This window comes from Macrosteles quadrilineatus, unplaced genomic scaffold (genome assembly GCF_028750875.1).
Source record: "Macrosteles quadrilineatus isolate MER2022 unplaced genomic scaffold, UCM_ALF_1.0 Scaffold_8__2_contigs__length_117827958, whole genome shotgun sequence".
Classification (NCBI taxonomy): Eukaryota; Metazoa; Arthropoda; class Insecta; order Hemiptera; family Cicadellidae; genus Macrosteles; species Macrosteles quadrilineatus.
The window spans coordinates 33764475-33791813 of NW_026542601.1; the positions used below are offsets into that span (position 1 = coordinate 33764475).

A 27339-nucleotide genomic window follows, 5' to 3' on the forward strand; every position below is an offset into this window, starting at 1 on the left:
CCCCACGCTGTAAAATGAAAAACATGTGATTGGAATTTCTTCTGTTTTGTTTTGATTTTGTGTTTATATTTCGTCACCAGCATAGCAACCCATAAAGCCCATGTTATTAACAAAAATTTAAATTCATTTTTGGTGCTTATTTTTTAGCTGATTTTCCTTCATTATGTGTAAACACCTACATTTAAGTAATCCAATTTGATGCTTAATGTTGCAACTAATTTCAACTCTGTGTAGTCATCTTCAGGCATACATGGATAAACCATGTCACTTCATTTGAAGGTCTTCATTGTTTTTTAAAATGAAAAAAACCTTTAACACGAACATTGAATGGACACTAACGTTTAACATTAAGCAACACTAAAACTTACTGAGATGGTGAGCAACGTGTACCGGGTGGATGTGAGGTCTAGCCACATACCACATTCCATTTGACTTCAATGTACTCCAGCATACTTTACTGGTCCCTTCTCCAAACAACGACTTTCTCGACTACAACTACTCAACTACTACTCAGCTACTCGACTACTTTTTCGAATGCAGATACAAGCTAAAGTAGACACTCTCTCATCCGGACTCCTTGGGACCGAGACCAGTCCATTTAGCGGGTTTTCCGGTAGAACTGATGTCCCCTAATACTCTTTCGATTGGAAACGTCAATCGAAATGCAATTTTTTACTTAAATTTAGAACGAACATTGTATTTTCAAACTCGATCATTAGTCTAAAATATTTCCCACAAGAAAAAGTCGTTTAGTACCGTCCACTTCCTGCCGATCCAGTCTGGTTAAACCAATGTACTGATAAAAATTGATAGAATGATAAGGTAAGAGATGACAATTCTGCAGATCGTAGTCCGGTTCAAAAGTGTCCAGATAAGTGGGTGTCTACCGTACTTTCTGTGTTGTGTGGTGAAAAATAAATGACAATGAATTTAATCCTTACAAATACGGTACCCAATTTCTAACATTGCTCAATAAAATATTTATTGTAAAATTTTAAGGAATTTTAAACTGTATTTTCTTTTTCCATCTCATATGTAAAATAAATACTTTTACCAAATTAGATTTTCTTAATAACACTGCAGCATCTGGAAATTCCAGACTAGAGTGCTGAGTGCTGACTGCTAATAATTTTACCTGAAGCAAATTTGCAAACCTGCTCCTCTAATTTGAGCAAATGACCAGACAATTTTTGAACTCACATCTGCAATTATGTTGGTGGGGATTTGTATTTGGCAGCTTGCTATTGAACATGTAGATTCAGTCTAGCAGTTGGTTGCTTGCAGTTCGCACATTAACATCTGTTAGGTGAGTTTGTATCAGCTGTTTAATTGTTGACATTCCAAGTAAATTCAATATGCTTTTGATTGGAATTGTAGTATTGTTTGTAAGTATTTTTTCTGAAATACCTGTGAAAAAGGTGTAGTGATTTATTTGTTGTCTTTGTTGACAAATATTTATATTCTAAGAATTTTGTTTCAAAAATTTAAAATGAACCTAATTGATCATGATATGATATGATTTTATATCTTTATAAATGGGATTGTATGTTCTTTGAAGCATGATTCATAATGTTTTAAACTCCTACTAATACAGGTATATAACAAATTTCTTAAATACCTAAAACGAATATTGAATGTCTTTATTTTGGAGTTAGAAATTACAAAAATAAATCAAGAATGCAATGGTGGGAAAGAAAAAGGTTTTCAGTATTCTTAATTAAACATTTTTAAGAGAGGTTTTTATCAAGTAGGTAATGAAGTAGTGTATGTTTGTCTTAAATTAGTTATGTACTAAAATGCAGGAGTAGGCAAGTGCACTGTACTTGATCAATTTATCAAATTTGTGGTAATATCGTTATTTATTTATTAAATAGAAACAGAACCAAAATAAAATAGCAATATTCTCTACTTCCAAATTAGACCAATAAAACATTTGGAATTACATAAATGCTGGAACAAATATTGTTACAATAGAAATCATCTTTATTTATGAAAGTATTTTACAGGAAATATATCAATTGTGTCACAGAAAAGAAAAGAAAAAAATAGGTGTATTCCAAATCCCAAGTATCCCAAATAAAATGTTACAAACATAAATTATAACAATGTTTTTATAATGTTTAATAAAAAAAAATTTAATTGAATATAATGATTTTTATATTGAAATAGGTTTTTATTTAGTAGTTTCTTAAAGGTATTTTAGCAAAAATTGAATTCCTTGATGGGGGTGACCCTTAACACATAAGCAGCATTTATTTGTCTGTTTTTCTTCGAAAATACATCCTTAGAATCAAGTTTGTTTTTTTTTTTAAACTATAAAGTAGTTCATTAGTAACTCTTTTTTCATATAATTAGCAATATTGTTACACAATGGAGGTTCAGTTCCACTCTGTATTCCCAGCACAGTTTGGATGTCATACCACAACCTGGCAAAGACTAATGCTGTAATTTGCTGTAATTTTCACATGACCTTGGATAACTCAGATATTGTACAGGACTTCTTCCTCTATGTAATATCAGCTATTTAGAAGTAATGCAAGTCGTATTGGTAATTGTTTTTCAAATTACATCTTGGTGCATTTTCCATATTGGGAATAAGCTAGTTGGTGGCTCTCGTGGTAGACCTGGGAAAAAATTTACTTTTTGGTTTTGATGTCACCAGAGGCCAAAACGCCATCTGTTTCAATTTACATATGTGTGTGTGTGTCCGTTAGCACAACAATTCAAGTAAAAAGAATCAGATTTTGGTTAAATTAGGACAAACAAGTAAACCTTTGGTTATTCTAACACTTTTGCAAACCAGCATCATTTGATGAGCGTTTGTGGCTTTTAATCAGTTAAGTAGTGAAAACCGCCATTTTGGTTTGGATTAATTTTAAAAACTTTGTATGTTGACTATTCATATCTTAGTTGATCTATTTTATCTGCTAAAATATTAAAACATAATGTAGAATGTAAAACTGTACTACAAACCAAAATTTTACTATACAAGTGTATTGCATTTAAAATATATGCAAAATTCAAATGGCACCAAGAAAAAAATCTTGATATTAACAAATATACAATTAATTAAGTATCAGAACAAAAAATACCACCATTAATTTACCTGTTTTAATTTTACTTTCATATTATTTGTAAGTAAACAAAAATCCTTGACATGGGTACTTGAAGACGGTCCTAGAGCTAAGTCCTGAAAGTAATCACGAAATTGATGGTGTATAAACCTACTCCATGAAATTATTCATGCGTATGTACCAAGTTTCTGAGCTATCGGTCCAGCGGTATCTGAATTTATCACTGCCAAATATATATACATACCAACTTCCTCTTTTATACTTATACATAACATTATACTACAACTTAAATTATGTTAGTTATTAGTTGTTAGATTTTTTACCAAACACTCTTTTTTCTCCAGTCTTTGTGATATAGTAGTTAATATTATATCTACATCTTGTCACCAATCTGTGGCATCTTCAGGGAGTCTCCTATATTATCTTCTTATATCACTATCACTAATGTCTGTAATATTTAAAAAAAAACATTTAAACGTGATAAAATCACTGGAGTTGTGACTCCTGTGACTTTATCGTAAATAAATATTGTAGATAATGGTAGTGATGTAAGAAGATTGAACGTGTAGACCTGTAACTCTTCCATAAATGTTACAGTATCAGTATCCATTAATTCATAAATTAGTTCAGGACATTGAAGTGTATGATTGACCTTGCATCTCTTCAAAAGAAGAAGATCCATGGCCTTGAATAGAAATAGCAACAAAACAAAACAAACCCCAGAATGGAGCCCTGGGGAACTTCATAAAGGTTTGACCTGCACCATTGTTGGTGGTCTTTGTCTGATATGGTTTAGGTTTTGCTGTTATGTCTGTGGGTAGGTCATGATCGTAATCAAAGAAAATAGAGCCTTTAGGTTCTATTTTCTTTGTCGTAATCCAACACAATTCTTGATTCTTATACTTTAGAAGCGCAATGTTTAGTAGACAAGTAACATTGTAAGTTTGTACAATTATAACCTTAAAAATATTTTGACAGGTTAAAATAATTTATTATTGCATTCACACACAATTTCCTTGGATAAAATTAAAGTGAAAGTTTTTTAGATTTTTTAAACTCTGCACATAAATGATGTTAAAGAGATGGACCATCGACTTAAATACTTCAGAAGACTACTGTACCATCATTTACTGATATACATTTTTGTCGTACTGAGTAATAATTTATAGTAGCCTACTCAAGATGGTAACATGAAATTAGCACATTTTACTCATAATTTTAAACTCCCTCACAAAACTATCTCATAGTAAGTTAAGTTTTATTATTGACTGACACGTATTATAATTTTTTTAAACATACTCTAAAATTAAAAACATCACACCTAATCTTTTGTTAAATCAACTTTCAACTGTGTTCAAAATGAAAAAAAAAACTATTGTCCCTTGTTTTTAACTCTGACCTTGCGATGTTTAATTAAGGAAGGCGACAATCAACGCACGTGGAGTGTGAGATGTGGACAGTACGCGGGAAAATACAGGAAATTGACGCCTCCTAACAATAGCAGCTTCCGGTCAATGTGACACTCTGGGCTTAATAGTGTGGTGGTCAGGACATAATGATCAGCTGGTCTTGGTGCATAATATTCTTATCGAATTGTCATCTGGTTGAAAAAATAGTCTCTTAGTTGTCAACTGATCTAGGTACAAAATAGTATAATCTATATTGTCAGCTGATCTTGGTGCGAAATAGTTTGTTCTAATTGTCAGCTGATCGTTTATATAAAATAGTATGTTTTTCAGTTAATAACACTCTTCCCCAATAAATACTTCCTCAAAAGTAAATCGTTTATGATCGTAAATACTCTGTTAGAAACTTACACTATAAATCGCTTAGGCCTACTTGTAATCTTTATTTTAATAAATTGAGTATAAGAAGTTTACGACGTTAAAAACTTATATGACATTCTCTATCTGCTTAAAAAAACTTTGGACCATTACCGGTACTTTTCTAAAATAGTATAACATGCCATAGTTTAGTTGTTGAAAAAAAAAAATACTGATAGTACTTTCATATTAGGCTATGTGTTTTAATTTAAAGAGGTAACATGTGGTATTACAAAATTATGGAAGCAAAACCGCAGGCTGATAGCCGAATATTTGAAAATTCAATAACAATGCATCTGCAATGATGATTATGCAATCGTAAATGCTAAATGATCTGTAACATCAATGGCCTTGTGCATAGACCGTGAATTTACACATGACTGAAACTATTTCTATTTGTATACTATTTCTCCATTGATTCGAATAATTGGCTAAAATAAATAATACTACTAAGTACTAAGTGAAAAATAAGTATTTCAGTTAGCAAGAGTGGAGTTAAGTAACTAGTTTTAAGTAAGTTCAATTTTACTCTTTGTGTAATGAGTTTTTTTTATATAAATTCATTTTTACAAAACAAAGTAAAAATGTATAAGTATTATTTTATATCACACAACTAGTCTTTCTTATTGTCAGTTAAATAGATATTTTAAACGTTTTTAATGCAGTATTTTTCTACCATCAGAAGAGGTAGTGTAAGCAGTTTAATCCTGAGAAGAGTCTTTTGACAGTTCAAAATTGGACCCAGCTGTTCTTAATCGTTTGTCTTTAAATTAATTAACCTGAGGGTTCTACATGGTTCTACCCAGTCAATTGAAGATGACCACTAAACATGCTAATGTTCCTGAACATGCCTCTATGGTACAAGTTCTCAACAGTCTAAAACTAATTTGTTTCCAATGATTGTGGGCTTGTTCAGAGCTTTCAGTGGGTGGAGCAAAAATAATTTGTAACTATTGTTTAGAAGCTAAAATCACATGTGAAAAAGACTTATTTACAGATATCTATACAGGGTGGTAAAAAAGTCCCAGCACAGTTTAATATTTTTAAAAATAATGTAGATAGAGCTACAATACTTGGTACAAAGTTACAGGGCATAAAACTCTATTTTAACACATATTCAGGGATCCAATAACTCTTCTGGGGGACGGCCCACAAGGAGTCTGAAGAAAATCTTAAATGAAAGCATAGGTCAATATGCACATCAAATTAAAGGCCGTTTTAGTAAAATACAATGCCGCAAACCGAACTTCAAAAGGTTGATCCTGCGCAAACTGGCAGATGTTCAAAGATTTCTTGAATCCGCCATTTTGAATCTTTGAACGACTGCCATTTTTTACTCAGGCATTCTTTTGAGCTTGAATTTACGGCATCGTAATCTACTAGTGAAGACCTTTAATTTGATGTGCATATCGACCTATGCTTAAGTTAACAATTTTCTTCCGATTCCTAGGGCTCCCCCCCCCCAATAACCAAGTTCTGGGTTTTTTTAGGGGGGGATCCCTATGGAGTAAGCTTATAATAGCAATGTAAATTAAATGAATCTTTGAACAACTGTCATTTTGCGCAGGATCAACCTTTTGAAGTGCGGTTTGTGGCATTGTATTCTACTAAAAAAGACCTTTAATTTAATGTGCATATTGACCTATGCTTCTATTTAAGATTTTCTTCCGACTCCTTGTGGGCCGTCCCCCTGAAGAGTTATTGGATCACTGAATATGTGTTAAAATAGAGTTTTATGCCCTGTAACTTTGTACCAAAGTATTGTAGCTCTGTCTGCATTATTTTTTAAAATATTTTACTGTCCTGGGACTTTTTTACCACCCTGTATAATTAATACGCTACATGAAACTTTGTCGGTTGAACTCCTCCACCATTTCTTAACTGATTTTATCCATTGACGTCTCAATTGGAAATAGCGTGTCGCGTTGATTTGCAAACTGGCCTTAATTTTTTTTTTTAAGTCCCTTGGGCTCTGCCCCAGTGGCTTTGAAATTTCCCATGTTATCCTAATGAAGAACACTGAGCTATAATTCTAACTGGAGGTAGCACTGAATGTCAAAGATGCGTGTCGCCAGCCGCCATGTTTGCGTGAGGTGTGAGTTATAAAGAAGCCATGTTATTGGATAAAAAAACTCACTGCTATACCAACCTAGTTATAGAAGCCATGTTATTGCTATGATAAGAAAACTCGCTGCTATACCAACCTAACAAAATCAGCGACACGCTTTCGACAGACTTCTGCCATGGCAGTGCTACCTCCAGTTATAATTTTAGCTCAGTGATGAAGAACAATATTGTTTACAATTTGATCAGCTGTATAATTTAATTGCTGTTATTTATTTTTCAATCCAATGAAACACATTGAGTACATTTATTTACTATTTGAGTTTGTGTAAACATAACCTCCAAGACGGATCGTGTTAGTATGGTTGTATCTTAAATTTCCGTATTTACAGTTGTTTTGTGTCGCTATGACGGATCATGTTAGCATGATTGTAACTTAAATTTGTGCATTTATCGTTGTTTTGTGTAGCTGTGATTTGTTTATTTGTTGTTTTTTTCTTTTAAATGCCTCCGACGTGACGACGACGAAACATAGACAGGAGGCGTAATTGTGATAACGACTGCAGCTGCAGAACAGTGGCGGGTAATATAAGGCTTCTCATCATAACAGTTCAGCACCTGACCTTGGACAATCTCAACTATTAGGTTACAAATGCGCCCTAACACTACCCCAAAACGACTTTTCGTTCTCAATTATTGGCCCTCTATCAATGACCTGTGTTGCCTGTACAGCGAGGTATTTTGAGAAGGACAAAACCGGCCGGATTGCTTTAGGTTTATCAATAACAAAGATAAACATGGGCTGAGTTACACACCGGTAATCTTTGAGTTGACTCTTTTAAACTCATTGTAAATATGACTGTTATTCATTTTGAAATAACTCCTTTAATACCATGTACACTAGTTCAAAATTATTTTGTTAATACTTAAAGAAACAGTTACGAAGTTTCAGTTCAGCCAGTGCATAGTTTGGATCTTTGTGAATATTTTACAGTTTATTTCAACTGGATAAACACTTTATTATTAATGTTACAAGGTTCTTTTTTGTAGGACCATTTTTGTAGTAACCAGCCGGCGGATGGAACCCTCTTAAGAGGCAGCTGATCCTAGTCAGTAATAACGCTACGCAAGGGATTTCACTTTTGCACCCAACCTTCACTCATTATCAGATTTAACACAACTAACTGCCTTGCACTACTGTCCCAATGAAATGATGATATCCCAAATTCAACATTTTCTGTCCATATACATGTCCTATATAAGTATAATAACCCTTGTAAAATGGTTCAGATACTTTTGATACAGTTGGCATAAAATTGTATAATAGCCTGCCTAGCACCATAAAGGGTTTGACAGATTTTAAAAGATTTAAAACCAGTTTGTTCAAATTGTTGTCAGATAAATGCTGCTACAAGATTGGGGACTTTTTCAATTAGATATTAGTATGTCAAATCAATAGTTAGTTGTAATGGTTGAACAGTAAGTAGTTGTAGGGGAGAAAGTGTATACATATAGATTATAGCTCTTAATTAATTAGTGTAGTAAATTTGCCAAATGTATAGTTATGTTTATTCTTGACTTGACACAATTCATGTATAGAAATGTACTGTTTGAATAAAGGATTATTTGATTTGATTTGATTTGATCAAGCAGTATTTATTAGTTTTAATTGGATACAATATTGCTAATCGGACTACAGTTATGTTGTATTTTTGATAGGGTGAATTCTGTTTACATGAAAACACTAGTAGGCCTACTGTACTTATTTATGTTACAATTGTTTTTTTTTGTTTTTTTTTTATGAAAAGCTAAGTAGTAGATTTTTTGTAATTTTCTTGATTAATTTAGATAAGCAGTATGACACTATTCAATGTGTACAATTTTTGTATTCAATATGAATAAATACAATACTTTAATTTCAATTAACCATGACTCGATATGTGGGGGAAAATAGATCTCGCAATTAAATACGTTTTACAAAACCTAATGGATTATTAAGAATTTTTAAGCTTCCAACTACTTATTTTTGTTGTGAAGTAGTAGAAAAATGTTGTGTTTTTTTGTAGTATAGTCACAAGACACCAGAATAATTTTTTTTCCAAACAAACTTTTTCTGTAAAACCTTTTAAGAACATTGTGAAAACGTTCTAAACATTTAGACTTGTGTTCAAACATTTAATCGCAGACTAGGTAGGGTCTACATCAATCATTTGTTGAGCTACATAGGAAGCAGTAGTTAGCTGTCAGCTGCTAAATGACTAAATGACTCCTCAACTGTCTTACCTTGTCCTTGTAGTTTCTCTTTGCTAGTTCAACAGAACAGCATGAGTTTTATTTTAATGAAGGTCAGTGCTGAATATTGATTGTATTACTTTCTAAATACATTTTGCGTACTTCAGAAACCGCTTTATCAATTTAGTATTTGTCTTTAAATGAGATTTTGCTTTATAAGTTAAACTGTTTGATGTGGATTTATTTTTTAACAAATTGTTTTTAAGAAAACAATCTTAGAAACATTTAGGCAAAAAAGTATGGAGCATTGGGAATTTGAAAGTATCGCTTCCGTATTAAATAAAAGAGTTTGGTAGTTACGGTGCGCGGTTTGATAGTTTTAAACCTTAGTTTCAAGTTACATTTCTATGTTTTATCCTTTCTAGTATTGACGTTTGTATTATGACTTTTTATGATGTATAGAGTTAGAGATCACAATTTTAAATCCTGTTTATTTTTTCTGATTTCTGAATTTCATTTATTTGTTTTAAATCATCTAATTATCATTTTTAGTTTTTTTTTTAATTATTGTGATTAAGTCAGAGGCTTTTATTTCCTGTTAATCAGTCTGACAGGTGAGACATTTAGTTAAAAAAAAAATTATATCAAGTTCTTTTTCATGTATTGTATATTGATATAGGTAATGTAGTATCTTGTAATGTAATTACTGTATTGTATTACTGGGAGAAAATAAATATTCTTATTCTAATTCTAAGTTTGGCCAACATTTTCAACACAATATCCATACTCACTTATTCAATCACATGTATTCCCGATAATTTAAAAAAATTGGCTCTCAAGAAGGAATGTTTCAAAATCATGAATTGCTTTACTTGATAATCCAGGATTTTCATGTAGCACTCTTTCACTATTCTTCTATACTTGTTCATACTTACATTCCATTTTATTTCTTTTTTTTAATATTATATAAAGTTTTTGTAGCTCATACATCTGTTTCCAAAGCAGAGGACAATCTTACAAAAAACATATATGATTGAATAGGTAATGATTTTAATTATTTTTTTTAAACTGTGAACTTCAAGATTTTTTAGCAGGAAAGTAATACAAGAAAATACTGTGTCCAATTACTGTATTGTTTAGTGATAGTAAAACAATACAACAATCACTATCCTTACTCTTATCTGTTGTTCAGACATTTAGTTACTGGCTAACTAACGTAACTTCATTAAGCTTTATTATCAATCGGTGTTCAGAAGTTTTTATTTATTTTTTGTCTAAGACTCCTCTTTAGTATTTTAGCTTTGTTATAATTTATTTTACCAGGATCTTATGCCAACCCATTGCAATTTCTGATTACTTCATCTTGGTAATTACTAGCTGTTTACATATCAATTAAAATCTTGTAACTTGGAATAATCTTTCGGTGTCTAAATCTAGAAATCAGAGTCAATCTATTTAATCTACTCTTTGTCTTAGGATAGGTCAAATTCTTTGTTCCTAATTATAGTTAAGAAGAAAGCTAAAACAAGTTTCTGCAAAGTTTTTTTTTTACTTAAATAAGCAAAACTTTGGCAACAACGACTTTGTCAAAATATTGTAAAGCGATGTGAAATTAATGTAAAATGTGTTACCACTGTACATTGTTAAAATTTTATTTATTCACCTTAGTGCTATTTTATTTTTTGCCAATTCAAACTAATATTTTTTTCTGTTAATATAATAAATAAATGTAAGACTAAAAAACAAGAATGTGTTTCTTTGAATATAAAAAATATCATCTGATTGTTGTAAAAATTAATTTGCTTTTCGGTAATTTTAAATTATGAGTTAGTATGAATAGGTGCAGGTTAAGATGAAGCTGGATTACTAAGTCATTATCCAACTAATAACAAGCTTGAAGGCAATGCTAATGGAAATAGCTGTGGCAACTTTCTAAATGATTGCCAATTGAAGTGAAAATTAACGGTATTCCCCTTCATCAGGTTAGGGTGTCATTTAACAGGTCCAGTTGAACCTTTTTTTACAAAGCTGGATTTTTACGTTTGGTACAGACTGATTAAAAACTAGTAAGTATAATCATGTAGACTAATTCACACTGTAACTAACACAATAGGATATAATTAATTGACTATTCTAATCCACAGATGGCATATTAACCAGGTGCATGCAAATTTGCAAATTGTAGGCTAAATTTAACAAACCTGCTTAACTGAATTGCTTAAATTTTAACTGTTGTAAATTTAATCACACTGTGTAGGAAATTAAATTAGTTTCTGTCTAAATCCCGAAAATGTTTCACAAATTTTAAATAAATAAAGTAATTATGTGTGTACAGATGAAGCACAAGACTTTCTGTCCTGGATTCCCTGGTTTGAATCCCGCTAATTACCAATAACTTATAGTTTTATGATAACGCTGTGTCCCAGAGTTTTGGAAACTAGATTAAGCTGTAGGCAAGGGTGTCCATCCAAATTTTCCATTAAGGGGGGCTGGGATCTGTGGGGTATGGATCATTACCCTCAGTAAAGAGATGGGGCTGGGAAATGTTTGTTTAGGTACAGAATGGTTGATTATACTTATTTTTGTACATAAATTTCCAGTTTCAATTTGTTCTTTATGCTTACTGCTTTGGTCACTATTACCCCTAGTGGTAATTGGCCTTCCAAACACAGTGTCTCCACTAATCTCTGTCTCTCGCCTCTTCCTGTTTTCTTCCCAGTCTCCTTAGATCCTTTCCCACTTGGTCCAACCATCTCTGCTTTGGTCTTCCAAGGAGTCTTCTGCCTTCTGATTTATTCTCCAGATCTAACTTTGATAAGGAGCCTTCTTTTCATATGACATGTCCTGCCAATCTCATTCATCTACTCCGTGCCTCAGATACAGTATGACTTCCTCACTTCTCTCTTTCTATAACTTCTCCAGTTCCCTCCTTCAATAACTCCCTCCATTGTCCATTCTCATAAGTTGGTACATACACTTTTCTCAATATTTTTTTTCTAACACAATATTTTCTATCCTGTTTTTATTGAGTGTCAAATTTTCTGATCCATATGTCTGATATTTTATGTTTTCACTACACAATATAAAAAAATGTGATCAACACAGGGTCTCATAGGGTGGGCTCGAGGCCACGCCCTCCATATTGATGGACACTCATGGCTGTAGATTCTTTATCAAATGGAGATGGATCTCTTTAGGGCAGCAAAACTGTAATTATTGGACATCTCTGTACACAAAATGTCATATAGTAATTTAAATTTATCAGAACTAAAATTACCACATTATTTTTTTATTATCATAATTGGCTAACTTGGATTTTATAATTCCTTTTATGATATGTCTAGACACATTTCAAAAGTTTGGTTTGAAATTTGGGGGAATCTATTGTTCATCTTTCTATTTGAAATCATAATTTATACTCATTTTATGTACGGTAGTGAAATATTTCAAATTGGATTAGAGAGCACATGAGGTTGCATATTTAAGGCAACGATGAATCAAAACAAGTGTTGAATGGATTAAATTATCATTTAATCCATTTGGATGGAATGTTGGAATGTTGAATGGATTAAATTATCATTTAATCCATTCAGCACTAGTTTTGATTCACCGCTATCGCTTTGTTTCTGGATGGGATCAACTGGTTCTGTAGCAAAGACCAATAATTAAAATGCCAACGATCAAAGAGAGTTGGGTCCATTTTGAAATCATCAAAAACCTACTGACTATTCTCAGAATCGAATCTGCAACCTTCTAATTACCAGGCAAGCACTGATGGTACCCAACTATATTAGCACCTGCATGAAACTTATTGACCTAAAAATTTCAATGGAAATTAACAAGTTCCAACAATATCAACATACGGTTGCTTAAAAACACATGCATACCCAGCATACAAATAAAATACAGTTAAACCATTTAAAATTGGGACTTGACCCTATCCAGTTGGTAACAAACTTGGAAGTTGGATTTTTCATATAAATAGTTTTTTAAAATAAACAAAAGCGGAAGCGGACAGCTGCACTTGGCAGATGACTTAGATTACTGATCGTTACAACACTACAATAATTGTAACGGTAGACCAATAATTGGTCTACCGTTACAATTATTGTAGTGTTGTAACGATCAGTGCCAATTTTGTTAATCACGTGTGGTACGGTAGACCAATAATTGGTCTACCGTACCACACGTGATTAACAAAATTGGCACTCACTAAACAAACTAATCAGGCGACAGCAGACTGAAAAAAAATTGCAACCACTAAATGTACCTAATTATTTGGCTGGAGCTTAATGTACTTAACTGTTTAACTAAATTAAATTTATTTTTTCCCCTTTTTTATTGTTAATTTCATTTTTTTATTATTTTTTTTATTGGTGGTTTGCGTGGAGTTTGACTATATCGTAAAATGGTTGAGCATCACATTAATGACATCTGTTACAGCCATGTTACCCATACCACCCAGGTTTGGGGAGTTACTGCGACAGAGGGTACCGATTGTCCAATGGCTGCCGACCTACGCCCTCGGAGACGCAGCGTGCGATGTCATCGCTGGGATCACTGTTGGTCTCACGCTTATGCCTCAGGCCATTGCCTACGCAGGCCTAGCCGGCCTCGGCCCTCAGGTATCATAGTTAGGGACACAATATTCAAAATGTTATAACTAACTTATAGTTCCAACTTATTAGTTTGTATTCAAAAGTCATTATGTGTATTTCAATCAACCTCTGAATATGATTAGAATATTTACGTTGATACACCATGGTTTGTATTTTAAGGTGAAGATGGATGTAGAATACATACAAAGTGAAATACTTAGTGTAGCTTTGCAAAATTATCAGGAACAGCTGAATCAAGTTTCAATTTACAAACTAATATAACCTCTTTCAGGATTTACTGAGGATTACTAGACAAGCACCAACACCCAGTATTGGTATTTTGTAGTAGTGATATCTTTGACTTTGGATAGAGCTAGATATTGGATATTCTCATCCATTCCAATTCCTATGCTAAAGTTATTAAGTTATTAGCGGATTTGCCTTTATATTGACCTAAATACAAAGTACGTTAGTGCCTCTCGAGAACTAGAAATTACCATACATTTCAAAAGGAGCTATACTGTTTGTGGTCTTTATACACACAAGATTTTTCCTACCAACATAATTAATCTATCTTAACTCACATATTAACTTTCTAGTTGTATATAAAATAATTTTGGTTATGTTTGTTTTTTTTACGTTGTCTATTTGCTTATTATTGGATTGAATGTATGTTACGTCTTTTATAGAATAGCCAACAATGAAATCAGCAGATTTAGGGAGGGAGCGGGAATGAGAATGGTTAAAGCAGAATTGTGCTATTTTGCGTACTGTTTACAGGTGTGGCAATGTGATCATTTCCATCCAGTGGTTGGAAAATCGATTAGTGTAGTAGTTCAATTGAGCCACCAACAGCGTATGTTGATTTAAATTTAATTATTTCCGTCCAACATGCCAACTTGTAACCAATCCAAACAGAACGGACAACTTATGCTTTAACACCTTTAATGTCAGATAAACTATCACAGAAACAAAAAAACTAGGAGAGAAAATATTATTTTGGGCTGTAGGGCCCTGTGTGAATGGCTCATTCAACTTTTTATCCTTAGATTAAATATAACTCATATAGCTGGGGTGTCTACTTCAGTTCCCAGTCAATTTTGATATCGCAAACCGATGAACCAATGTTAGTACCAAGAAGTGAAATAAATTTGTCTTGTGCAACTACTATAACTATCTCAATGTTGTACCGAATGAGCAATCAAAGTTGGTTGTTGATTGTTGGCAAATCTTTTCAAAAACTTTCATTTAATCACACAGTTCCTTTACTACCATGTACTTTTCCATTCAGTATTTGGAATGCTACTTGGAATGATAAAAATACTCACTACTTTTCTCTGTTTCAGTATGGGTTGTACTCTGGCTGGGTTGGATGTTTGGTTTACATCGTGTTTGGATCCACCAAGCAAATCTCTCTAGGTCCTACAGCGTTGGTGTCTCTACTTACGTTCACGTACACTCACGATCTCAACGCTGACATGGCTGTTTTCCTTTGCTTTATATCCGGTTGTGTTGAACTCCTGTTCGGGATTCTACATTTGGGTGGGTAAATTTATACTCCAACAGCAGATAATGTATTCAATTTATGGCTAGTATCCAAATCTTTAGAATCGTGATAAATTTGTTTGGACAACAAATAAACCCCACCAATTGTCTACAACCTATTCTTTTAGTTTATCTTTAGAATATTCCAATTTTAATTGCATTGTTGTAGACAATTTTACATATGATATTACAAAAGTCATTGATTGTTAATTTAAAGTACAGATTCCTATTTGAATTTGATGAATCCTATTTTCATCTTTCATTTCCTACTTATGGTTTTAAAATAGAGGTGTGTTATGCCTAACAAAAAACTAATTAACGCATTCACTCCCATGTGTCTGGAGACTCTACATACAGAGAAGTGTGACGGCCGGTACTGAACCTGTTAATAAATACATACTATTCATCCAACCTGCTTGTAACAGAGCAGTAAAATAGAAAATATTTCTGTATCATCAGGTGGTATTTCAGAAAAAAGATTCATTGGAAGAATCATTAGTCTGGTCCCTCTGGATAACCTAATTTATTTATGAACTTAGCATTTATTTAAGATGAATAAAATGTTGTATGTGTTCGTCCTGTTCAATTTGCTTTTTTGGTTCCAAACAATTAATAAAACCATTTCTAAATCCTATTTTCATCTTTTATATCCTACTTATGGTTTTAAAATGGTTGTGTTATGGAGACTCTACATACAGAGAAGTGTGACGGATGGTACTGAGCCTGTTAATAAATACATACTATCCATCCAACCTGCTTGTAACAAAGCAGTAAAATAGAAAATATTTTCGTATCATCAGGTGGTATTTCAGAAAAAAGATTCATTGGAAGAATCATTGGTCTGGTGCCTCTGTAATCCTAACCTAATTTATTTATGAACTTTGCTTGTATTTAAGATGGATAACATTTTTTATTTGTCCATCCTGTTCGATTTGCTTTTTTTTTATTTAAAGTTAATTTATGTAGTCTGATGATCCCATATAGTTGTGCCAATGCAATCAATAGATGAATTACCTACTATTATGATTATTGAAGCAATACAAACCACATTACTGTAATTTATTTGAATTTCCAGGGTTCTTGGTGGACTTTGTGTCAGTTCCTGTGGTTTCCGGTTTCACCTCCGCTGCAGCTCTCATCATAGCCTCTGCTCAGCTCAAATCACTCTTTGGCCTCAAGTAAAAATAATTGCACACATACTTATTTTCTCGTAATACTTCAAAATTTACATTCCATGTTACCCGTGCTTGGCCTTAATGTAACGATTTTCATTCCCACTGTGTTTTTGTTGCTCAAGAAGAATGTTTCCATTTGGACAAATATGTAATGTATGAGAGGTATGTCTTGTGTTTGGTTAGAATAGAAATGTCTAGTGCACGTTTTGACGAATTTGCCTCATTGTAAAAAAGTTGTGAGATTGTCCTCAAATGTATTTGAGACTTGTTTCAATATCCCAACACTAATATTTCAAAGCAGTGAGGTTATTTTGTAAACACAATGTCTGAGGAACTACTTGAATTCCAGTTTTTTTATGAAACATATTTGAGTGTTTTGATATTTAAAAAATAAATCAGCACACTGTATCACAGGCATTCATACATTTCCAAATCAGCCATCAAAATATTGATATATAAGTCTACATTAAAAAACATCCTTTTTATTTTGGCAATGTCTTTGATCCACTTTAAAGAAATTTTGGATTATGGTTCAATTGTTGGTACAAGAAAAAGTTTTTTATCAATTAAAAATTGTAATAGCTAAACAGATAAAGGCATCCACGTAAATTATATCAAATAACTTTGTGAGCAGTTGTCAAAACTTTGTCAATTATGAATAATGAACATGTAATTAAGTCTTCCTCACACGTTTAATTAAACTTTTCAGTGAGATTTTTCAATTCTAATGAATGTAGGAATCACAAACACATGGCCAATTTTGGCTTTTTCTTATTTAAATTAAAGAGTCAAATTGAATGTGTTCAGCAGGCTAAACTACTACCAAAACACAGAAACGCCCCATAAACCCAAAAAGAGATATACATTTTTTTTATATGCTTAACCTATTTATATGTATAATTTTATTTCTAATGCAACCTATTGTTAAAAAATACTTATTACAGCAAAACGGTAATAGTACTCATGGTAAGACCTGGACGCGGGACCGATTTTTTTTTTCGTTTTGAGGTCCCTAGAGGCCAAAAACACCATCCGTTCAAATTCATATATATATATATATATATATATATATTTATATATTTATATATATATATATATATATGTCCGTCAGCACGATAACTCGAGCAAAAATGATCCAATTTTGATGAAATTTGGTACAAACGTGTAAACCTACGTTTATTCGAACGAGTTCGCGATCCAGCATGATCGGACCATGGGAACGGGTGTTTACGGGGGGTTTTATGGGGTAAAAATAGGTTTTTCCCATTTTTGACCCAAAAAACATAAAATTTAGCAATTTATTTCCAAACCATTTTGTAGAGCTTCAAAAAACAAATAATTTAGTATATTGAAGCGTTATTATGCGCCTAATGGTTACGGGGAAAATTCCAAAAAATTGTAAATTTAAAATTCCCATGTTATTCTTATGGAGAATGAGTAAACTGTTGTAGTTTGCTTGTTTATGAACATATTTTGATAAAATTTGGAAAATTTTTTATTTCTTACTAACTATTAACATTTTACAAAAAAAAACAGTTTTACCCTCCCTGATGCAGCAAACCTAAGTACTTGTTAAACTAATTCTATTTAAATCGGGAATAAATGTTATATTTTTAAGTAGACATTTCAGTGTAAATCCAATCAGTCAAATGGAAATTCGCTTAGTCTGCAGGTTTGCTGCGGCGGGGCTTATTCCCTATATGGGAAATTCGCTAAAAGAGATATACATTTTTTTTATATGCTTAACCTATTTATATGTATAATTTTATTTCTAATGCAACCTATTGTTAAAAAATACTTATTACAGCAAAATGAGGCCAGGAGCACTACGCTACAAAACTATGGATCAAATTAACTATTTGTTGTCTTGCCTTTTTCCTTCTCTATTTACAAGATGAATAGTTTTCCACTCTTTCATATTCTTTGGTCCATTGTATTTACTTCCTAGTTCTTTAAGTAACTTAAAGCTGCAGCACAAGTCAGAATAGGTCTACCAACAACTGTAAGAGTAAGTTCAGTTTTATTACTCGATGGTGTCCAATACATTGGATATTGTAGTTTAAATCGTTTATACTTCACTTTATGATCAACCATTCTGCTTTTAGGTACAATACAGAAGCATTCCTCGACACTTGGACTGCATTTTTCAGTCACATACATGAAACAAGACCGGGAGATTTGATACTTGGAGTGATTTGTATCGGGACGCTGCTATCTCTTAGGGTAAGCAAGTTACAGTTTATTAATTGACTGCATTATTTTTTTTTAGGCGAACTTTGGGTATCTGGTTCTTTCTTACATTCAACCTTAAAACTACTGACTAATTAGGTGAGATGGTTTTTTGGACTTTTAAATGTCCCAATGATTAAGAACAAACAGCGGATTCAATATTCAAAGCATCAAAAAGCTACTGACTGTTTTCATGATCGAACCAACAACCTTTTGATCACCAGTTGAGCATTATATCCAGGCTTCAGGGAGTTAGCTACTCTAGTGATAGAACACGGGGCTTTGGTTCCTAAGATCCCGGTCTCATATCCCGCCAAATCAACAACAGATTTCATCTCAGTATGATATTGCCGCAACCCCTAAGTCTAGCTTGAAGTAATTTAATGTGAAAAAATAATCCCATGTTAGAACCTATAGTGTCATAAGACAAAAAAATCTATAACTAAGATTAGCTAACTTGTTGTATGTTTGTTTAACCAACACTTCATCGAAGTAGTTATTTTCTAATTATTTCAACATTAATTTCAGACACTCAAAGATTTTCGGGTTGGCAACCCTGAAAATAAAGAAGAACACAAAGTGATCAACGGAATCATCTGGTTTTTGTCTACAGGACGTAACGCACTGGTTGTTCTCATGTGTTCCATTGTTGCGTTTTTGTTCCAACAGAATGAATGGACCCCATTTAAACTTACAGGTATAGCGTAGTCTATTATCTTTTCTCGATAATTTTCTATCATATAGTTCCTAAAAGGTGGATATAACTAAATTCTACCAATAGACCAACTTAGCTTGTAGCTCTTTCTCTATTATCAATTCAAATGTCATTTTATAAGCTCTAAGATAAACACATAAATTTCCGAGACAAAAATACAATACTCTTAATTTTGGAAACCAAACAAAATATAAGTATATGTAGAAATAAATAGGTGAACAAGAATTTACCCTGCTGGGCTGCAGTGATCCCAGTCCTAGTATACTGTAGCTGTGAGAGGTTAGGTATGAGGGCAACCCCACACGCATAGGGGAACCATGATGACAAGCAAAGGCACTCCACTTGTGTGAAGAAATCCCCCTCTCAGTTAAAAAATCTTCTGGCGAAATACAAATTGTCTTAGTTTTTGCACAAAATAAATATATACTTAGAAATAAAAGGGGGAAATTTGTAATCAGACATTTCAATGACGTCGAACAGGTAATTTCAAGGAAATAAAACCTACATGGACTAAAGGCCTTTGGGTAGACTAAATCAGTAATAATGCAGCCAGTTCAACTAAGACAGGTATGTTTTAAAATTCTGGAAAATTTGGACTTACTTTGCTTAAAAGCTGGTTCAGTAGTGGAAATTACCATGCGGTAAACATCATTTTCAGGTAAGATTGAGGCAGGGCTCCCTACAATAGGATTCCCTCCGACATCTACAGAGATTAACGGCAGACAACTCGGCTTCACAGAGATGATCACAGAGCTGGGCGCTGGTGTAGTAGTGGTACCACTGATAGCACTAATCAGTAACATCGCTATTGCCAAGGCATTTGGTGAGTAACACATAACGATGATGTGGAAGATGTTTTGCATACGTATATTTGAGTTCATTTCCCTCATAGGAATAAGCTATTAATTAGGTCTCATGGTAAGACCTGGACCCGGGCACAATTTACTTGCATGTTTCTTGTTTTAGAGGCCAAAAACCCAATCCTTTCAAGTTCATATTTATTTTGTATATTTATCTTAACGTGTCCGTTACCTTGATAACTCAATTAAAAATCATCTAGTTTTAATGAAATTTTGTACAAACATGTAAACCCACGTTTATTTAAAGGGGGTAAACTCCATTGGAACAAACAAAGATGATCTGAGTTTTATTGGGGATAAAATTGGTTATTCCCATTTCGGATCCTCAAGACATAAATTTTGGTAGGTTTTCACTCATAATTAATGAAAGGTATTGAGGCAAAACATTCACCAGACAATGGAAAAGGTATTGGTGTAGCTTTGACGTTTTGTTATGTGCCCAACCCAGAGCTTGCATGGTTAATAATTTTACTGTAACAAAACAATTTATTTATATAATAAATCTGAAAGCATTTCGGGTTAACTAAATGGAACCTTTGACTATTGATAGAACTAGATATTCCATCCTCATGTTAAAGTTGTCAGTTTTTGAATCAAGATAAACGTAGATAAATTGAGCCACGACAGAGTGTGCTCATGTAAATACTTATTCCTGTCAAAAAAGCCATCTTTTTAACCAAATCAAACTGATTGACGACTTGTTGTAAGCTATAGCATCTTTTATGTGACATCAACTAGCACAGTAGCAAAAACTGTAGGAAGAAAATGTAATTTTAGATTTTGGTACATTCTTTTAGAGGCTCATTTTTGATCAAAAAAATTGGCTGCAGCTCGTTCATTTAGATGGGTTATTTACTTCAGTATGAAAAATTTAATGGTGGAGCTACATCAAAGATGTTGACATCAGATTGTGTTATCTTCCGCAGCCAATGGCAAGAGAGTGGACGCAACGCAGGAAATGATTGCTCTAGGATTGTGCAACATTCTCGGCAGCTTCGCAAGATCTATGCCAGTCGCAGGGGCATTCAGCCGCTCGGCAGTCAACAATGCAAGCGGAGTTAGATCACCGATGGGCGGACTTTACACTAGTTAGTCACACCTTCCTTGAGTATACATTCAATCTTGCGCTTGATTTTAGCATTAGTATTGAAAGTCAAATGATTTATGATGAGAATTAGAGTTTAGAGCACACCATGGTACTTGGAACTGAATACATCTGAATCCTTCAGTGACTTATTCTGTTTGACAAAAGCATAAGTTTAATCAAGCCAAGATTGGAAAGACTTTTTGGTCTGTGATGAATTATATTTTTTATTATAGGTCTACTGGGACATTCTCTAAGCTAATTGTGTAAATAATTTAACTACCATATCAACTGGCTATTTCATTTTGCTATTTGTTTATCAGATGGTTTATTTTCTTTTTTCCAATAATTGTCGTTTTATTTCGGAAGATGAAATAGTTTGGTTTATTTATGCTTGCTATGCTTGGAATTTCAGTGTTTATTTTACTCCAGAATTTATAATGATCACACTAACTAATTCACAAAACACAAATTGTACACTTTTCACAAGTTAGCTTCCAAACTGGCATTCATTGTTTTTACTTCAAAAAACCAGCTGTTCCTGAGCTTTTTAACTATTTGGTCTATAACGATTACGTTAGACTAAAGCCGCATTTTAGGTACAATATTTTCTACAACAATCAAAAGCACGCTTATTTTTGTTGATGGTATTTTGATATAGTTAACAGTTTTCCAACACTAATTTTCTTTTCCACAAGAAGTCAATAACGGATCAAAGAGTATTGTGAACATTTGAGGTTAAAATTTGTTGAAAACACAGTCAAAAGCCACGTTTACAACGAAATGTTACGAAATCCTGTTAACAACAGCTGATATAAATTCAAGTCTTAGACATATTTTGTCACAAAACCAAGTGTAATCAATGCTTAACTGTAACTAAAATGCCTTAGATTACATTCATGTCTACTAATTAATGTATGATTGAGTAATCCTTAAGTCTATTTAATTTTAATATTTTGTCAGGGTAGCATTTCTTAGATTGTTGTCTGATATTTATCTGGTATATCTCAGGTGTCCTGATCCTATTGGCTCTGGGATTGTTGACTCCCTTCTTCTTCTTCATCCCAAGAGCCTCTCTTGCCGCTGTGATCATGTGTGCTGTGCTCTTCATGATTGATCTTCAAATTATCAAACCAATGTGGACATCTAACCGTAAGTGTCCAACAAGAATAAGAATTCATTACCTACTACTGGAACGTCATAATAATACTGTTACCCTCTACCATTCCAAATTGATGTAGTTTACGAGGCGCTTTGTCAGTACAGTGACATCATCAGGTAATACGCTCTTGCTTCGTCTTCAATTTTAATATAAAACAGTCTACATCAATTTGGAACGGTAGAAGGTAACAGTATTATTATCTATCAACAAGAATTGTTCCCACGATGAACTGAACAATGAATGTCCCGAAAATCAGTTTAAAAAATGTCCTTGTGGACCATATGTCTATCCGATTCTAAAACATGAATAGTTATTGGAATGGACTGGAAAATTCAACAACAAAAATTTTAAACATGAACTCCTGTGGATTAGATGTTTACTGATTCCATTACATAGTCAAAGCTGGTCTTATAGATCTACCTTACTATTCCAAAAAATCGAGTTCCACCAGAACAAAACAACTGCACTGTTTGAAATAACAAGCTCTTGATGAGTTCCAAGAAGGAGGGTACATATTCAACTTATTATTTTATTAACAATTCTGCTAGATATTCCAATATTATACAGTTGAAGATTATTCTAGATTTATTTACTTGACTGTTGAGTATTCATTGTCATGCAAGCAAACTTAAAGAGCTATACATTTTTTTACGTATGTTGGGTTGTTTTCAGGCAGAGATTTAGTTCCAGCTCTGGTCACTTTCATCGCCTGTCTACTAGTTGGGGTGGAAAAGGGGCTGGTTATTGGGGTGGCAATAGATGTTCTTATTCTTCTCTACTTTAACGCAAGGCCTCGTGTTTCCATTGATAAAGTGCAGGTAAAAAACTACAATTTAGCCACAAGTGCTTATACAATTGAGATGCTGGAAATAGTTGTCACCCCTTCAAATTCTAAACTGTCTTTTAAATATGTTTTGCACCTGAACCAGCCTGATGTTTTAAAAGAATTTGCAACCGATTTGAAATGTATTTTAAATTTTGGCACATTGACAAACATAAGTATGTCTAGATTAACGGTATAGTTATTTCTGGGGTATAACCAAATCATGTAACTTGAGCTGATTAGATATAGTAGTCAGTTCTGTTACTGCTCTCAAAATTAGCCATGTGCAACGACAATAACATCAGCTGACGTTATCCGTGATGTAACACAATTTTAAAGTAAAGTAACCCAAAGACCATGGTATTGTAGCAAAGTGTTACACAAGGAAATATTTCAGCAGTGGCGTATCCATGTTTGCACCACCCTAGAGCAGGATTGATTTAGCGCCCCCCACATCGTGCATAACCATACAATATTCATTTCCCTCTAAACGTTCTTTGCAGATGATCTTTTTAATAAGAGCTTAAAACATAACTTACACCATACTTATCTTTTATTTCACAATAAATTACAGAATAGATTTCGGCACTCTTTGGTCTTCAGAAGAGATACTTTTTGCCTATGTGATGAACTAAATTTTTTGCCAAAATGTTACACTAATACCCATTTGCTAAAACACAATGTGGTGACAACAACGTTACTGGTATTTCTGTTGGTTTGGGTATCACTGTATTTGCCTATTTAGTAATTTCGATTTCATAATTAATTGTTGACAAAACACAACAGAGGTACCGGTAACAGTAGAACACCAGAAGGTAACAGTTTATTATAAAATGATATTTCAGTAGTAGGAAATCCTTAGCAAACAATTGCTCAGGTGGGTTAGCTCGATACCACAACCAACAAAAAAAATTGAACAAAAAAATCATAAGGGGAAAACCGGGATTTTTCATAATTCAAAAGCTGGATTAAACAGGATTTCTCAACCCAGTAAGCGGGATAATTTTTTTGAGTCGTGTGGTCATGATTTTTTGTTCAATCCCGATTGTTATATTTGACATATCATGTTTAAATAGTTGTTTAAACATTGCTATTATATTTTGGTACAGTAGCTTAATCAATTGGAGTTAGTTTTTCTCTAAAATTAAGTGGAATAAATAAAAAAAAACGTCATAGCCGAAAATCCTGTTTTATCCCGCACCCCATTTTAATTCCTCTCGTGGTCTAAAAATTGTGTTTTTGGGATAGTAATCCTGTGTGTGGAAAGATAAGTTGAATGAATTAGCTATATTTGGCTTCATTACCTACAACATACTCGTGTGTGTCAGAAAAAATAGTCATATAAAATTTTTTTAAGACTTGACACATATCACGGTAAAACTGTTTAGTTTTGAAAATCAGCTCAAATATATTCTGTGAATGTCACAGATATTTTCAATTATTTATGTTTGGTAACTGGTATCCAGGCAAAGAAACCATTGAAAAAGAACCCTCAACATAAAACATGGACATCATTTTTTCCAGGGCTCCCCCATCTACTGGGTAGTACAACCTCACGGTTCATTGTTGTTTCCAGCTGTGGATTATGTTTGGGATAAAATCGTCACCAAAGTGAAAGAAGGCGAACCCACAACTCTGGTATTAGACTGCAGTTACATCCTTCACACAGACTTCACAGCGGCTAAGGTGAATCTTTTGGAGCTTGTAACAAAATTGCAGTTTACGCAATGATCTCCTAAAGATAGTGTCGTTAAGACTATTAACGTGAGTTGCGTACACTAATTTACCTACGACAGAGTTTTAATTACTAATAATCAATACTCATAACTTCTAAGAGAGGTTATGTTTTCGTTTATAACCTCTCATTGCCACTGACAGTGATGGAATCATTGTACCAAACACTAATGCACCACTCCTTAACAATTAAATTGACCTGAACAGTTGATTACAACAGCTGAAGTTCGAAGCATTACAATTTTACTTCTTTTCTCTCTATCCTTGAACATCATTTGTCCGTTACCCATGTTGTTAAGTAAAAAAACAATGCTGTTAAGTAAGTAAACAAATGTGTTGTTAAGTGAATCTTTTCAATTCTAATTACTAAACTGAAGCGGCCAGTAAAAAAAAACGGTCGTGGGTAAATATTTTTACCTACTACCATGTTTTAAAGTAGCCGTTTCAGTACAGTTCTTAGAATTGAAAAATATCCCATAACAGCATTGTTTACTTTCATAACAGCATAGTTTTACTTATAACAACACGGGTAACGTACCAATAAGGTTCAAGGATTGAGAGAGGAGAAGCAAAATTGTAATGATTCGAAATTCAACTAATCAGCTAGCTGTTCAGGCCAATTTAATTGTTGATTGGTGCAATTAGTACTTGATACAATGTTTCGTTGCATCACTGTCAGTAGCAATTAGAGGTTATAAACAAAAACATAACCTCTCTTAGAAGTTATGAGTAGTGATTTTTAGTAATTAAAACACCGTCATAGGTAAAGTAGTACGTAACTCACGTAAATAGTGCAAGCAACTTGTAGAAATTTTCTACTCATGTCGATAACACTATCTTTACGCAATTGTTGTCGTAAACTACTATTTTCAAACTTGCATTGACTTTTAAACACTGAATTTGGCATTCTATCTATATAAGGATCACCTTTAGCCAACAAGAACATGCTTGAACAAACCAAACACAGAGTGTGCCGCAGTCTAAAATTATATTTTCTCGCTTAGTTTTTGTTGCCGTGATAGTTGATGTTAGTAATGGTTGAAGCCAGAAATTTTAAATCTCAAAACCAAAACTTAAACTTGAAAAATTAAATCCTGACTCTTAAAGCTTTAACCAAAAGTTTTTCCTTTAACAAGACACTGACATAACAACATGATGAGATCAATTTATAATTTATTGAATTAATAGCATAGTTGAATCTTAAATTTTGAAACTAATTTGAGATTTGAAATTCGGTTTTGATGCATCACTTGAGATATGTCATCAATTGATGGAACGTAAAAGATGGCTCTAGCTTACAATAAGGTTTTGGACTGGTCGAAAAGTCAAAGATTACTGATTTAACACCAACAAAATCACTTATTTCGCAGGGAGTCTCGTCAATGATTGCTGACGTCAAGAAGCAAGGCGTCCAGGTTATTCTACTGAATGCGACAGACACAGTGGTGCACTCTCTCTCATCAACCTGTCCAAACCTGCGGGTGGCCAACTCGCACCAACACGTCCAGCAGATACTGTCAGGTCAGTGCTGCCACAATAATAAAACAATAAGTCCAATGTTGGTGAAATCAATTAAGAAAAAAAACATTGCAGGTTAGATTGAATTTTTGGTGGATGTTTGTTACTTTTAATTAAATTATCGTTTTAAAAACGATACAATACAGCAAGAATCTAGATAAGCACATTATAGATAACAAAGATGACACTAGACCATTCTTTATGTGTAGGTCTAATCATTGATTTTTGGATACTGAAGTAGACATCCCAGCTGCAGGCTTTCATTTACTAAAAAAGGACATACCGTTGTTAAATGGGCCACCCTCAGAAAGCAACACAGTCTTTTATTTTCTGTCTTAGTTTGTCATTCATTACTTAGATAGTTTTGATATAAAATATACTATACCTTACAAAATGTGGTTCTATAATTTTGAATTGGTCAAAAAATTGCATATTCGTCATAAATCAGTATTTACATCACGCAAATTTTGTCGGTGGTTCAATTCAACTACGTCCATTTTGATTCAAGACCTGGCAACAACTTTAACAAGAAGATGGAAAGTCTAGTTTCACTCACTCAAAATACATTAGGCCTGTTTACGAGCTGCGTGTGCTTGAAGCTTACCATAAGAAACTTTACAGATCTATGTTTTGAGCATAACTTTATGTGATCCTATTGATATGCCAAGCTTTTCATATTGAAACAGCCTTGAATTTTATATTG

The 27339-nt window shown here is 33.2% G+C and overlaps 1 protein-coding gene across 1 annotated transcript in view; it reads left to right on the top strand.

Moving 5' to 3' along the window:
• The first annotated feature begins 1245 nt into the window (after positions 1 to 1245).
• Positions 1246 to 27339, top strand: part of LOC129000978 (sodium-independent sulfate anion transporter-like) — a 28032-nt gene continuing 1938 nt past the window's right edge. The window contains exons 1-12 of the mRNA XM_054428091.1: positions 1246 to 1306; positions 13637 to 13818; positions 15138 to 15333; positions 16412 to 16514; positions 18617 to 18734; positions 19269 to 19437; positions 20114 to 20278; positions 21242 to 21403; positions 22411 to 22551; positions 23234 to 23379; positions 24909 to 25070; positions 26489 to 26639. Of these exons, the coding sequence (XP_054284066.1) occupies positions 13639 to 13818; positions 15138 to 15333; positions 16412 to 16514; positions 18617 to 18734; positions 19269 to 19437; positions 20114 to 20278; positions 21242 to 21403; positions 22411 to 22551; positions 23234 to 23379; positions 24909 to 25070; positions 26489 to 26639 (1693 nt within the window). The 5' untranslated portion in view covers positions 1246 to 1306; positions 13637 to 13638. The remainder of the gene's footprint in view (positions 1307 to 13636; positions 13819 to 15137; positions 15334 to 16411; positions 16515 to 18616; positions 18735 to 19268; positions 19438 to 20113; positions 20279 to 21241; positions 21404 to 22410; positions 22552 to 23233; positions 23380 to 24908; positions 25071 to 26488; positions 26640 to 27339) is intronic.